General features: G+C 39.5%; 1 protein-coding gene across 3 annotated transcripts in view; it reads left to right on the forward strand.

Moving 5' to 3' along the window:
• The window catches only part of KCNAB1 (potassium voltage-gated channel subfamily A regulatory beta subunit 1), a 417,236-nt gene that overhangs the window by 275,933 nt on the left and 124,814 nt on the right, over positions 1 to 16,489 (forward strand). For all 3 annotated transcript variants that reach the window (XM_071214579.1, XM_004454440.5, XM_004454441.4), the window contains exon 2: positions 12,120 to 12,163. In XM_071214579.1, the coding sequence (XP_071070680.1) occupies positions 12,120 to 12,163 (44 nt within the window). The remainder of the gene's footprint in view (positions 1 to 12,119; positions 12,164 to 16,489) is intronic.

A 16,489-nucleotide genomic window follows, 5' to 3' on the forward strand; every position in this document is an offset into this window, starting at 1 on the left:
GGCCAGGTACTAGAGTTGGAAATTGACTTCTTGGGAGCCACATCAACAATCATCAGGTACCCAGCTTCTACCTTGGGCACTAGTACATGGATTGCCAACACCTAAATCTCTCGTAGAATCAGTTATCTCAGTTGGCTTGAACAAAATGCCCAGTAGTGATTTAACAACTGAAGTTAATTACTTTAATTTCCTAGGATGGATTAGTTGAGGAGAGCATAAAGCAATGTTATTTCGCCATAATTCTTTATTTGCCATGTGGTGATTAATTTAATCACCTGATGTCAATTTAAAAAAAACAAAAAAAGATCTGTGTTCATAAAAATTCACCCAAGCCTGAGGTGAGGTAGCTTTGATTCAATTTTCAAGAGAATTTCAGTAAAATTTTTAATCTTAAGATGCTATAAAATATATTCCTCTGATGCCTTGCTCTTTCACAAGAGGATTTTCTTCTCTCCCCTCCTCCCTGTCATGTATCTTGAAGAAATTTCTCTGAATACAAAATAAAATGAGAAAGGAATGACACTGAGTATTTTTCTAGAATATCTTATAAATTGAATCATTTTGGGTCCAGATTCTTTATCTTAGCAAAGCACAGTTAAGATTCATCCATGTTATTGATCAAAGAATTCATTTCTATTTATTGCTGAGTAGTATTTCATTGTATAAATGTACCACAGTTTATTAATCCATTCACCATGAAGGACATGGTGTTTTAGGTGGTTATGAATAAAGGTTCAGGTTTTTTAGGTGGTTATGAATAAAGCTGCTATAAACATTTTCATACAGTTTTGTGTGAACATATGTTTGCAATTCACTTGGGTAAATACCTAGGAGCAGAATTGCTGAGTCATATAGTAAGGGTTATCTTTATAAGAAACTCTCAAATGGTCTTCCAAAGTGAGTTGTACCATTTTACATTTCCATCAGCAATGGGTGAGATCCCATTTGATCACCAGCACTTGGAATTGTATGTTTGTTTTTGTTTGGTTTGGTTTTTATTTTAGATATTCTTGTAAGTGCATAGTAGTATCTTACTGTGGTTTTAATTTTTTTACCCTATTGTCTAATGATATTTAGTATCTATAATATGCTTATTTTACATCCAGTTATTTTCTGTGATGAAGTGTCTGTTCAGTGCTTTTGGTCATTTTCTGGGGGCTATTTATTTTCTTATGTTGTACTTTAATAGTTTTTTTTTTTTACATATCATAGACATAAGTCCCTTATCAGATATATAATTTGCACTTATTTTTTCCAGTCTGTGTCTTGTCTTTCCATTCTCTGAGCAGTGTTTGTCACAGAGCAAGAGTTCTTTATTGTTATAAAGTCCAATTTATGAATTTATTTTTATGGACCATCTTTTGGTGATCTATCTAAAAACTCTTTGCCAAACCCAAGTCCAAACAGATTTTCTCTTTTATTTATTTTAGAAGTTTTAAAATTTTATATTTATAAAACCTTTAGTTCAATGGAGCATTTTGAGTTAGTTTTTGTATAATGTGTGAGGTTTGCATCAAGGATTTTACATATATATCACCCAATTGTTCTGGCACTGGTTTTGAAAAGATTATTCTTTCTTCAGAGAAGTGTCTTTGTACCTTTGTAAAAAATCAGTTGACCCTACTTGTGTGGTCACTTGTGATATTTCTGGCCTGTCTATCTTGTTCCATGTATTGTCTATTTTGTTCCTTTTATCTGAGCTTCATTCAGAACAATACCACACAGTCTTGATTACCGTAGCTTTATAATAAATCTTGAAATCAGGTAGTGTGAGTCCTACAACTTTGTTCTTCTTCTTATTGTTTTCGATAGTTCATTTCTTTTGACTTGCTCGTAAATTTTAGAATCCTTTTGTTGATATCTAAAAAAAAAAAGTTTTACTAGGATTTGAATTGGTATTATATTTAATCCATAGATCAGATTGGGAGTGACTGACCTCTTAACAATATTGAGATTTACGATCCACGAGTGTAGTGTGTCTTACCCTTTAGTTAGGTCCTCTTTCTTTCTTCAGTGTTTTGTAGTTTTCAACATACAGGTCCTGCACATATTTTGATAGATTTATAAGTAAATATTTCATTTTGCGCTATTACAAATAATATTTCAAATTTCAAGTGTTCATTATTGCCACAGAAGAATATGATTGCCTTTTGTATATTGACCTCATATCCTGCCACCAAGTTAATTCGTCTTTTAATCCTAGCAGATTTTTTTTGTAGATTCTTTGAGATTTTCTACTTAGACAATCATATTGTCCACAAGAAGAGAATTTCATTTCTTTTTTTCCAATCTGCATACTTTTTATTTCTTTTCCCTTCCTTATTGTACTAACTAGAACTGCCATTATGATATCAAATAGGACAAGTGAATTTTAATAGCCAATCTAAACACAAAAGAATTAAGTCTTATATCATTTATGACTTTGGGAATTCATGTCAGGGAGCTAAGAAAGGGCCCTCAGGCTTAGTACCATTCCTTTAGTCAATGAAATATTTATTGGCACATACCTTGTGCTAAGTGTTATCACATCAGCAACTATAAATCAAGCATGAATCCTATCACCAGATAATTTACAATTGAGGGAAAGTAAATAAGACTGAACAAAAGTTACTGTATACAACAAATAAAAGCTAAATAAAAAAAAACAAAAACAAAAAAGAAACAAAACCCCCCCACATGTTACTGTATGCAAAGGAGAAGGTGCCCAGACTAGTTAGAGATAAACAGAGAAAGAGGAGGACAGTCTGTAGAGGCAGGAGAGCAGGAAGGACACCACCAGTCACAAGGGTCTGACCTGGCGGTAGCTAAAGAGAGGTTGGGATGGAGCTGAGGGGTGGTGCAGCCGTGGGCTTGTCAGGATTTGATGACTAGATGCGGAGGCCAAAAGATAGAGGAAACAGAGAAACCTCTGGGCTTTGAGAGTGGGAGCCTTGAGGGGAAGAAGGGACCCTTAAAGAAGCCAGGAGCTCAGGGTCTGAAGTTAGTTTGAGAGAAGGAGAAAGGAAGAGTCACACATCAATGTTCAGAACTTGAGGTTCGTTCTGAAGATTCCAGTGGCCTGCAGGTGATGTAAAGTGCTGGACTGACTCAACCTGAAGTGAAAGGTCAAGGCCGAACATAAAAGAAGCTCTTAGTCATGACTTCCCCTTTAGCTTCAGGCCCAGGCTCTGAAGCTGTCCATACTAGAGGGTTGGGATTTGGCCCTCCCTGGAAATGACAGTGACCAGAGTTAACTAGAGGGACAGGGGAGAAGAAGGGGGAGAAGGGCGGGAGAGAACGCACCCTGCTTAGCAAGTTCACAAGCCCCAGTCTCCTGTAAAATTAGAAGGAACCCTAACACCTGCTGTGGTTGAAAGACAAGTTGAAGGCCACAGCTGCTGACGGCCTTCTTCCACTCAGGAGGGAGGACGAGAGCCTCATTTTACAGAGAAGGAAACTTTGATGACAGGGGTTCTTTACAAGGGGTGAATGAGCTTGAACTGAAATTTTAAAAAACACACAACATTATTCTGGTGGGACGTGTTGGTGCGGGTGTGTAGCGTGGACTTAGTAAGGGGTCCATGGTGGTCACCTGACTGGCAAAGGGGTCCGTGGAAGAAAAAAGGTGAAGAACCCCTGCTGTATGAGGTGAAATAGGATGCCTGTAGCTTCCAGGTGCAGAGCCCAGATGCAAACCCATGTCTCTCTGGTAATAGCTTGCCCTTAAAGAACATTCACCACGTACAAGGCATGATATTAAATGCTTTGAACCTCACATTTAATCCTCAAAGAATGCCATGAGCTAGTTACGATCACTGGTCTCCTAACGGACAGGGCACAGAGAGGCTCTGTAACTTCCCCAAGGCTTCAGATATAGGAAGAGGCAGAGGCACGGTGCTCCTCACCTCAGCACTGTGCACTGCCCAGTGTTTTCCAGTAAACCACAGTCTCCCAAGCCAGCACGAGTTTAACAAGTGATGGCGTTAAAACACCTGCTACGAACGGCGTGGTCACCTACGCACCCAGCACCGTGCTCGGTGCAGCCAATAGGCAGATGGCATCAGCCTCAGTCTCTGTGCTCACAGATCTCGGTCCTGAGGGGGAGACGAGCCTGTTCACAATAAATATAACATGCATGTGATACAGGGCACTCAGATGGCAGATAAAAAGGATTTGGGCACACAGAGAAAACAGGCATGAATTTTCTGTTCCTCTGTCAAGGAAAGTGAGAGGAAAACTAACATGTTTAAGCTGAAAGTGTTAACTTCTGATTAAATGCATGTTTAAGCATCACTCTGCCCCTCAGTCTCCAGCATGTTGCTGACTTTGCGTTCTAAAGGGAAAGCAAGAGATTCACTCACAGTAATGGAAATGGACACATGTGGAGCACGGAACTCCTACCTCAGACACATTTTTATTTTGTCTTTGAAAACCACGTGGCTCATTACAGTAGGAGCTAATCTTGACTCTCATCACAAAGTGGATGCCAGAGAAGCTTTTACCTTTGTCTCAACGTCAAGAATTTCAAAGAATAAATCACCACCACTAAGTGAAGAAAACTTTGAAACCTTTAGACTCTCCATTCTTACCTTGGAAAATGTCAACTACGTGCATGGTATTTTCTTAGAAAAGTGTGCCATTTGCTCCTAGGGAAGTGTGATCTTGGATAAGTTGGAAGGGGGCAAAGTGTGTTCTCCTCTTTGGGGTTCCTCTTCCTTCACCGTACCTGTTACTTCCCCCTCTCCTCTCTCAGATGTTTAGCACATTATCTCTTAATTGCACCTTCAAATTCCTCCAAATTGATCTAAGAAAAAAGTCCAACACTCCTTCATGCTAAAGTGTAAATGGCTGGTACTAGTGTAAAGGGGGGCCTTCCAAACTGGAGCAGCAGAGGGTGCCAGGGGGTACTAGTTAAAGCCATGCACCAACATGGCACATCTCTGACACAACAAACTTGCTTTAAGATTCAGGAAGGAAACATTTATATTGAAACAAGCACAGATGACTTATAACATTGAATGTGAAATGGTTAAATGAATGAGTTGTTACAAAAGTACTGCGCATGAGGCAGGCCACTTCTTGCTAAGCCCCCAAAGTCACGGGGTTGACAGGGCCTCTCCTTGGCCTTGAGTGAGGATGGGAGTCCCCTCTTCAGCAGATGAATGGGGACTTTGAAGAGCTCTGTAATGGGAGACCTTGACCTTGGAGTCCAGGAATTTATACTCAGGTAGAGATGGAATAATAGAAGCCTCAGGGTCTGAGTTTGGGAATAAATCCACCAAAACCCTTAGAAAAAAAGTTTAATTTACTAAAATTAATCTAAAAAGAAAGGGTACTGAACACATATGCTCAACAACCTTGTACACATTTTAAATCATAGCAGTGGGGTATAGTCTATTTAGTTTTGCTTTTGGAAATGTTTTAGAATTACCTTCTGTTACAGCTTGTAAAAGATGCTTATAAATCCTTATTGCCTCTTGGCAGATAAATGTATACCTAGAGACATTTTTAAAACAAACTTTATCCTTACCCTTCATCCTCATCAGAGATTCTTAATTTCTTTTTGTGCCATGAACCCCTCTATCAGATTGGTGGAAGCCTTACAGACTCCTTCTCAGAAAAAACAAATTTAAATATATAAGATAAAAGACACAGGATTACAATTATATTGAAATAAAGTTCAAAATATTTAAAAAGTAAGTCTGTAGTATTGTAATACATGTACTTCTTTATCAATATATTAAATAGCAAGCTCTAGGGGCAGATCTAACTACCATAGTTTCCAAGTGGTGATCATTATAAATGATTTTTGAGACCACTGAAGCAAAGTGATATGATAGAAAAAATATCTGTGCTTTCTATTGGCGAAGTCAAAGTATCACAGATAGTGTGAATTTTGTGGTTTCTTGCCTATATTCATAATTGCAGGAGATGTTACCTTTCAGTTACAAGTCGGTAAAAAATAATGAATTTTTTCACCATTCAAGTTCATGACTCCAAAATTATATCCCGCATGAGACAGAGGCTCTAAATTCTTCTGATTTAAGACTCTGAGTAATTGATTTCCAGCAAACTGGGTGCTTTGAATCCTTAAGACAGAAAAGGCAATGGGTAACTTTTATTTAAGTGATAAGTAGAGCTAGGTCGACATTTCTCAATCCCTACTCCCACCCCCGCAGGATCCCCAAGTTTGTGTGGCCAAATCCACACAATTTTATGTCACATCTCCATTTACCTGTCCTGGTGATCATGGAAGCATCACTCTAAATTCCTCAGATCGCCATTACTTCTCCAAATTTCCTTTGTCAGAAAAGTGCTACCTTCTCTTTTGCATCCCTTATCTATCTTTATACCCTGCTTCCAACTTTTCTAATAATTCTGGCAAATTGACTCACAATTCATCTATAATACATGCAGGATATTTGCAATATCAAATCACGCATCCACCTAAGATGGAAGTCAAGGATGAAGATCATAAGATCAGGGAAGTGGGTCTTGCAAACCAAAGGGAACCTCCTATGATAAACTACCAGAATCAGGGTTGGAGCTACCACTCTCCTTAAGAAATAAGAAAAGCAGAAAGGCATTAGCATTTATGAAACACTGCAATTATGCTAGGGTTGGTGCTCAGTCCTCCATTTATAGTTTCTCATTTAATCTTCAAAAATAAATAAGTAAATAGAGGGTGTTTTAGTTTGCTAAATGCCACCCACATGAAATACCAGAAATGGGTTGGCTTTTACAATAGGGATTTATCAAGTTAAAAGCTTACAGTTCTAAGGCTGCAAAAACAGCCAAATTGAGTTATCATCAGAGAGGCTTTCTCACCAAAGGTTGCCTGCTGGTGATCCTGAATTCCTGCCACATGGTAAAGCAAAATGGCAGCAGGTCTCTGCCTTCCACTCACGCTCACTTCCTCCCCATTCTCAGCTGTGGGCAATCAGACACATGGCTCATATCTTCCCCGCTCCTCCCGGCCTTGCTGCTTCAGCTTCAGGCTGCTCTGATGATTCCAGCCTCTGACCTCTCTCTCTCTGCCCCTCGTGGTTTCTCTTTCTGTGGCTGCGGGTGATCCCAGAGTGCGCTCTCAACATGGCAGGGTAAAATGGCGGCTCTTTCTCTCCCCTCTCCTCCATTTGCACAGGACTCCAATAAGAGGATTAAGACCTGCCCTGGGTCCCACAAGCTAATCATATGGCCCTTAACTGAAGCTAATCAAAAGATTCCATCCTCAGTGGGTTTACAGGTACAGGAGTGGTTTGCTTTAACAGCAGGATATTCTGGGGTCCACAAAAGATTCAAAGCAGGACAGTGGGCTATTATTTTCTCCTTTTATGAATGAGGAAAGAGACTTAGAAAGGCTGTGTAATCTGCCAAGTTCACACAACTTGAAAGCATTTTTCTGGCATCTCCCTCCTCCCCTCAATCCACTCCGGCCTGCTTTGTGACCCACAGAGCCACGGAACTGGCTGTCACAGGGACATCCTGAGCTTTCTTTTATGGCATGTGTAAGTAATCACTTAGCTTCCTCCCTACTAAATGTCTGTCTCCACTGCTGTGATGCCAGTTCCATGAGAACCTCAACTATCTCCAACTCCACTCTGTCCCCAAAGCCTAGCACCAGACCTGATACATAGCTGAAACTCAGAACATCTCTGTTAAATTACTTAAACTAGAGAAGTCTTTTTCTGCCATACCTCTCTAGACTTTTCTAAAATCAGATCTACAAATCAGCAGATGATTTTGTATCATTTTAGAAAACAAGTAAGACCCTAGTTCCAAATTTACAACTGACAATGACAAACATTTAAATCAAAGACTCTAAATGTCTTTCCCATTCTACTTGTTGTTACTGAAATAAAATCAAGAATGAAATAGTTTCATTGTGCTGCTTGTGAATGTCTGTCATCAAAATGCATCTCTAAATCATTTATACGCCTAGTGATTTCCAAATGAGTCATTATTCACTTACCAACAGTGATGAATGGTGTGCTCATAAGAAAATGTTATTATCATTTGTAGTCACCTTTGTGGGTGCCAAAAGGTAACTTCTCTTACAACCATCAAAGCCAACTGTCTGGCCAATGAATATACCTTCTGCTCTGGATTGTCCAAGGAAGGTCAAATGTACATTTCTTTAAAAAAAGAATTCCAAACCCCAGATCTGACTAGTAACTTCCAGATAAGGAATGAGCCACAAGAGAGTATGATTTAGAGTGATCAGAAAGATGCCTAATAGAGTGAGAGGCAGATGATATGATATACAGATATAATTATCAGAGGACTTGAAAGCCAAGTCAAACCAAACTTGTTTCTGCCAACCTGACACTGCCACCAGAGAGTCCTTTACCTATGTTTTCAGTCCATTGCTGGTGTATCAACCTTTAAATCAGGGATTTTGTCCCATGCAATGTGTTTCTTTCTTGGTAAAATGCAAGGTATATATATATATATACGCACATTTTTTAGCTAGCTATTCCACTCTTCCCAGCGGTTTAAAATTGTTAATAATGTCTAGGATACATGCATTCAGAAGCAAGGAAATTTAAAAGCACACATTTGGGCTGCTAATCTTCTGCTTTTAGCATCTTTGGTTTGGAAAGGAACCATAAGCATCAGAGTGGTGTATGACACTGTGCTTCAGTGATGCTTGATTACAATTCTTGCTATTCTGTTATTGCTTCAAAATAGAAAACAACACTCTGTCATGGAACTGAGGCTGGCCCTAAAATAAGTTCAAGCCCACATCTACCAAGTTCAGTACTGTCTTCACAAAGAAGAGAAATGGGAACTTCAAGTTCTCAAGAAGCTATATTCCTTCTCCAGATAACTGTTTATTGAAACTTTCATTTAAGATTTAGGATCCACAATTTGACTGACAATGCTAGGTGTCCCATGCCCCCATACTGATGTCATTCATTTCTAATATTAGCAGAAGAGCAGTTCAGGTTCACCTGAAAAAGAAGCTTTTATTTTCAGTTGCACAGCAGCAGATACTAAAAATGAACATGGTGAGATTTCCTTCTGGTATATATGACACACATAAAATAGGTAAGCCTGTGCAACAAAACTATTTAGAATCAAATGGGAAAGGAATTCAACCTAATTGGAAATGTGATGTGTCTACAAAATTTTTATGTAGCTTCACTTGTCCAGATGAATTATAAGGAACTATGAAAATGTATAAAGTTGTTTTGTTGCACAATGTCACACAAGATCATGAAGTGTTTGAGTAAATTCCATATGGATGGGATAAAGAAGGTTCCAAGGCATCTGTTATAGCCCAGCATGATATGTAAACTTGGCCATTAATTGGGGTTATAACACACCAACAAGCTCCTGGGTGATAATTTTAGATTCAGTAGATCAAATGCATTTAAGCTTCTGTTATCCAGCACAGCTTAAATGGATCAGAGTAGATGGACAATTGCCACATCTTCACATTTAATAGACATGAACCTGGGAAGGAGGATGCATATGTGCCTTTTGGAATCAATGAAATTGTGCTGGAATTCCAACACCCATCCACTTCCCTGAACTGTCTGCAAAGTGAATGGCTAATATGTGCTGAGAGTGTCTTAGGTGGCAGAAATCTCAAAAAGAGACTTACACCTGGGCAAGGTAAGGGCAAAATACTTATGTACCCAGCTATCTCCCAACCAAAGAAAATGCCTCTCACTTTTAAACCTTCTACTTGCATTTGTTAACCACTTCCTCTAAAAGGTGAAGATATTGAGAGAAAGAGTGAAAGGCAACAAAACCATCAAGGCTGAATTCGGGGATCCATCAATATTTTTCTGTAATTAGACTTTTCTTACATTGTACAATCTTCTAAGGCTTTTGTTCCCAAAAAGCTGGTCTAGGTGCTTAAACAGCAGTGGCAAGAAAATGGGCCATGTTTAGTACTTGCTACTTTGCAATTTGTTTTTGCTGACAATTCTCAATTTCTCAGGTTTTGTCTTACAAATGCATAGCAGAGTGATCATTATCTTTTCAAGTCAGCAGTCATAAGGAAAACAGGGCAGGTCTCTCCACTTCGGGCACTGAGAATTTGCTCAGTAAGTGCCCAGCCATATACCCTGGCCTTATTTGAGTTTGCCAGGAAAATCTCTGGACTATGAAGTCTTGGCTTGAAAACAGTCTTGCTCTGCATAGTTTTCTTCACCGAGTCCCTCTCCCTGTTGTTCGCAGAATCACTGGAAGATACTAACATTACGTTAAAGCCCTTACCTAGATCCTTTTCCTCATGACACCCAGTAGTTAAGCAAATACTTGCCTGAGAGAACCCCCCCCCCCCAGTGTATTCCCAAAGACCCCCCAGTAGCATGTATCCTTCTGTATAGTATTTATTCATTTGCTTTTCCATGTCCGTCATTGGACTGTAAGAGCCTTGAGGAGTGACAATGTTGCCTTATCCTTTCTGTATCCCCGTGTCCTTGTACGATGCCTGGAACATGGTGATCTCTTAATGAATATTTCTTGATTCATGAATGTTGACTGTCTCCATCTGAAAGACTCAGTTATTCACTTTTTAAAATTTTGCTCTTTTTGTTTCGGTTTCAATAATTTTTTTATTCTCCCCACTCTATAGCTTTTGTCTTTAGAGTCCTATACTCTAAAATCAGTAGATTTTTATACTTCAAAGGAAGTTCTGGTTGTACATCCTATAGTTTTCTACGATATTACTGAAAGAACAATTTTTTATGCAAATTATTTTCACAGGAGGCAGCCAGCTGCTTTTCTCTTACTTAGTGCTTCAAAATATCTTTCGCTTACACCTTTATGCAATGGTTTCCTCCCAGTTGGACACACTCAATTAATGTGGGAAAATTTAGCACTGTGTCTGTGAGAGGCAGAGTCAGAAAGCAGCAAAAATAAATCTGCCTTGCATTTCTCTATTGTGCAGCACTTCAGCATGCGTTATCATGTTCTGGGCCCAAAACTGTGATTCTAGAGGAATGGCACAGATATCAATCTCTCATTTTACCAAGGAAGAAATTGAACCCCAGAGAAAGGAAGTGATTTCTCCCAAGAAAACCCAGGTAGTTGTGACAATGGGACAAAACGCTGGGCCTTTCAACTCCTTGCATAGCTTTCAACTATGCTATAAAATGGAATGTGTTGTTTAGGCAGTATTTTATAGACAATAATAACAAGCAGAGGAAAGAAGTCTAATGCAAAGATGAGAGTGTTAATTACTAAGGCTGAAGATGCAAAAACTAAGAATTGAGGGAGAGCCTGGGGAAGTTGAGCCACGCTACAGTTGGAAAGGGTTTGTGTGGCTTTGTTTGGGGGAGGAAGCAGCAGGGAAACTGGATTCTCATAGGAGTCTCGGATCAGAGAGGATATGATGTGCTTTTCCACCATGTTACAATTATTTCAGCTTCGCCTCCTCACTTTGGACCCCTACCCTAATTCTACAAGGTGTCCTCACTCTGAAAGGAGAGTCTGGATCAGACAAATACTGTACAGATAAATGAATACTTGAGCTCCAGCACTCTCCCTATTTAGAAAGTGAAATATATTTCCTTACCCTCATACATATTTTGAGGTAGAGAAGGAAAAGAGGAATCATTTTTTAAAAAAAGATCTGCTATTCTTAGGATAATTTTATGTAGCTTTTTATTAAAATATGACATATTTAAGATAGGATTCTTTTTATATTTATTCTTTTAATAATTCTCATCCATTACAAGTAATATTCTATTTTAGAAGCTAGTTAGCCAGCAAATATTTATTAAAAGTTTACTGTGTGTCAGGCTCTGTTGATGAAAAATGAATGAATGGCTGGTGAAAAAGACAAATATCTTGGCCTCAAGGTACTTACCTTCTAGAAAGAGAGAGAAAGCCAATAAATATAGACATAAATGATGAAGGTAATTTAAGATTGAAAAGCTGCATTTTGTGGGGGTTATTTTGTTCTTGTGCTGAGCCTGGGAAGGTTTGGTGCTTCCTAATGCCCCAGTGGTGATGAAAGAGAGTTTCTTCCCAAGACTACAAAACTTCATCCACAGATCTGCCTGTGCCACTACTCTTCTCAAGAATAATGTCATCTGAAGTGAAATCCAATACTCCTTGCTAAATGTGTAGAGTTTCACCTAAGGAAATGATTACCATGTGTTGCTTTGTTTTTATTCTAGGAATCTTGGAAAATCAGGACTGAGAGTTTCTTGCTTGGGTCTTGGTAAGTACCTTGGGGTGTCCTGTGGGGCTGGCAGGAGGTGGGAGATTGGGGGATACCAGGGAGTGATTCAGGTGCAGGCTGGGATCTGGTCTCAGGGGAAAGGAGACTCTCTGACCAGCATTGCCCCACTTCTCCTTCCAAGCCTTTCCCTGCCCAACACAGCCCTCTCCCTTTCCAGGCCCAAGGAACCATTGTGCTCAGCATGCCTTATAAATGGAAAGAAATCTTATATTAAAGCACACCTTAGAGGATGGGACCTGGACCTGATGGCATGCATTTATATGCTCACCTCATCCCTCACTTCACCTGAATTTTTTATGTCCTTATTTTTCCTTTGCCTGATTTCCTCATTTATTTTTCTATATTGTTATGTATTTTATATACTTTTATAGTCTGCTTTAAATACTTTGGGGACAAGGTGAAGGTGCAATAACAATTTATTAATGTACTCCTCACAGAAAATATAAATTTTTAAAGAAGATAAATTGAGATGGCAGTTTTGACAGTACAGGGATGAATCTAAAATGGTCTGAGTATGAGATTTGGGAAGATATAAAGGCTTCCAGATGTGCTGCAGACACCGAAAGGGAGAGCCTTAGTGCTAGGGCCATTCAGCACAAGCAGGACTGTTAAGGTAACCCAAGAGAATCTCGATCAGGATGGTAGCTGAGAAGGTAGTGAGTAGTATTCAAATTATGGCTATGTTCTAAAGATAGAACCGGGAAGACTTTCAGATGAGTTCAATGAGAGATGTGAGAGAAAAGGGAAAGTCAAGGATTACTCCAAATTTTTAATCTGAACAACAGAGAGGATGAAATTGCCATTAAACAAGACATGGAAAAATGAGGGGAGAGAGATTTGGGAGGAGGAATACTAAAAGTTTGATTTTGTACATACTTAGTTTGAAATACCTATTAGATATCCAAGAAGAGAGGCAAATAGGCAGGTGGATATATGAATCTAGAGTTTAGAAGAGAGATCTGGCTAGATACATAAATTTGAGAGTCACTCACACATAAGTGTTTAAGCCATAAGACTGGATGAGAATACTAAGATAATGCAGAAAAAAAATAAGCACATGGTCTGAGTTCTGGGAACTCCAACATTACAAAATTGGGGAAATGAGGAAAAGTCAACAAAGAAAACTAAAGAATAAGCACCCAGTAAGGTAAGGGGGGAGGGGAAGGGAAAGAAAGCATGGAGTCCTGCAATCTAAGTGAAGAAAACATTTCAAGGAAGCTAGAGTGAAAAATTCAGTCAAATGCTACTGTTAGGTCAAGCAAGAAGATGGCCAAGAATTGACCATTGGTTTTAGCAAAATGGAGGTCATTGATGACTTTGAAAAAAAATCAGTTCATATTGGAAAGGCTAAAGCATGATTGGAGTGGGCTCCAGGGAGAATGTAAAGAGAAAAGCTGGAGGCTACTCTTTTGAAGAACATGCCTGTAAAGAAAATGGAGTGGCAGCTGGAGGGACAAGTGCATTCAGAGAGGGTGATTTTACATGGGGAAGAAATGACTGCATATTTGCAAGCTGATGGGGATAGTTCTTTCAAGAAGGGAAAAATGATGCAGGAGAAAGAGAGTGGACAATTGCTGGAATTTTTTTGTTTTTATTTTTATTTTTTCTAGGAGGGGGAAGGGATCTAGCATATAAGAAGAGGGGTAGCATGAAAGAAGGCAGAGTATATGGGCTCTGAGACTGGTAAGTGGGTTGATGAAATGGTGATTGTACATTGTAGAAGTTCTCTTCTGATTGCTTCTATATTCTCAGTGGAAATAAGAAACAAAGTCATCAGCTGTTAGTGAGGATGGGAAGAAGATGTTGGATGTTTGAGGAGAGAGAGAACATCTAGGAGACCAGAAGAGTGAATGAACTAGGGGTGTGCTTCATAGTGGCCAGATAGTACTAAGGACCTGCTTGAGATTAGAGTTGATAAGTTTGAAGTGAGCCCATCATCATGGTGGTTTGTTTTCCTCCAGCCTTCTGTGCTCAGCTATGCAGGCTCAGGTGGGGTTTTTCAAGGACATAAGATGAGAGAGACAAAAACGTTAAGAGCTTATGCAATGAAGTGACTGTAGTGATGAATCTTGAGATTAAGCTGAGTGGGGAAGAAAATGAGGGCTGGAAAAGGACCTAATAGGAGGCTGAAGGACAGTGAAAAGGGGTAGGACCCATGAATTTTATATTCCAAAATGATCAAAGGACGATCAGAGTAAGAGTATTAAGGACAATAAGCTGGAAAGTTAGTATGTGGTAGTTGGAAGGGGGATGTTTGAAATTGAGGTCTTGGAAGAGTAAGGTTATTGGTAGTGACAAAGCCTGGGGTGTGTCCATTGGGAGAGTGACCAAGGTCGGGTTGAAGACAAGATCAATGGAGGAGAGGAGGTGAAGAAACTGAAAGAGGAAGGTGCATGAAGGATCACCTTTTGGGCCATTGAAATCACAAGAAAGTATGGCAAGACCAATATTTGAGATGGTGTTAGTGAGCTGGGAGCTAAAATTTTCAAAGAGCAAAGGGAAGTGATTGGGGATGGATTAGTGACTGCAACATGAAGGACCTGATCATAGAGATTCAAAGCTGGTGGTGGGGCTTGGGAAGCGAAATTTTTCTTAACTTTTGTTAAAAGAAAATGTGGAGATCAGGGAAGGGAGGGTCACGAATGAATAAAATAAAGGGGTGACTAAGTCTTTCCCCTTTCTCTGTATTTCAAAGACAGAGGATATCTGAGTTTTTCTTGTTCTTCATAATGGTCTAACTTGGGAGGTGAGGGTGGTCTTTTTTCACCATAAGTCTAAGGTAATTTGATTTGCTTAATATATAGTTCTAAGTATGTTACCAGTTATATGTATTTGAAAGACCCTGGAGATTCATTATCAATGATCGTCTTTCCTGAGTTTCTTGAAAATGTGCTTTATGGTAAATAGTTATTCACTATTCATTCTTAAAAGAAACTACCTATAAATATAAATTAAGAAATATAAATTAAGAAAATATAAATTAAGAAATCATTGACCAATCATATCAATGAGTCAGTTATCTATGGTAGAAAATAATTTAGTCAATACATAAAAAAACTCAAACAAAAAACCCTATAACAAATTCAAGTGGCTGTGAAATGTCACATGCAAGTGAATCTTCAGCGAACACACTGAAGTCTTTCAAAAACCCATTGTGTGTGCCTAAAATTTGTACTATGCCTAGAGTTGCAGGGTGCCTAAGAGTTACCTCCTGAGAGCCTCCATGTTGCTCAAATGTGGCCACTCTCTAAGCCAAACTCAGCATGTAAATGCATTACCTTCCTCCCAGTGTGGGACAGGACTCCCTGGTGCCAAGGGATTACTACCAATCACTAAATGGTGATGCAACTAGAAAAAGACCTTGAATAAAAGGGGGAAATGGTAAAGACAAATGAGTTTATATGGCTAAGAGTCTTCAAAAAAGAGTTGGGAGGTCATCAGAGGGATCGCACTTACACGCACCTCAGAAGGATCCCAGAGACAGCCAAAGTAGATACAACCCCAGGTACTGGTGCTCCTGAGTGCTACAGAGACACACAAGTTCTACAGTTATGGCAGTTTGCTCTGGAGTTCAATGCCTTGTCAGTGGGCCCCATTTTGGAATTCGTGTTCCTGAATGTGCTGGAGTTGGACTCAGATGTGACCTTTCTACACATGCCTCTTCTGTCACTTTTATTGAACCTGTGGTTAGCACTGGGGTTGGGGTATACCCAGAAGACTTGAATCTCTGGACTGGCCATGTGCCAGCTGGGCCCTAAGCCTCAGCAGAGTTGCAACTCCTACTCTCTGGTTCATTGGACTTACCCAGGTCAGCTAACGGGGAGATGAAGATGATCAACCACCACACCAGGGAACTGAGAGTACCTACAACGCCAAGCAGGAGAATCACATCCATCAACCATGTGGGATCTAAGCCGCTTCTCCATATAGAGATGGAGTGGATATCACCATCCCAGGATCCACAGGATGAAGAATAAAGTATGGATGAAAGTGGACTTACTGGTATTCTACTATAGAACTATTGTGACTAGTAATGGAAGAAACTGTAGCATTGATGTGGAGAAAGTGGCTACGGTAGTTGCTGTGGACAGGGAGAGGGAAGAAGAGATTTGATGTGGGGGCATTTTCAGGATTTGGAGTTGTCCTAGATGATATTGCACGGACAGATGCTGGGTATTATATATCCTGCCATAACCCACTAAATGTACTGGAGGAGAGTGTAAAGTACAATGTGAACTATAATCCATGTGGTGCAGCAGTGCTCCAAGATGTATTCACCAAATGGAATGGATGTGACGCAATGAT

Source organism: Dasypus novemcinctus, chromosome 4, assembly GCF_030445035.2.
Source record: "Dasypus novemcinctus isolate mDasNov1 chromosome 4, mDasNov1.1.hap2, whole genome shotgun sequence".
In the NCBI taxonomy this organism is placed as follows: Eukaryota; Metazoa; Chordata; class Mammalia; order Cingulata; family Dasypodidae; genus Dasypus; species Dasypus novemcinctus.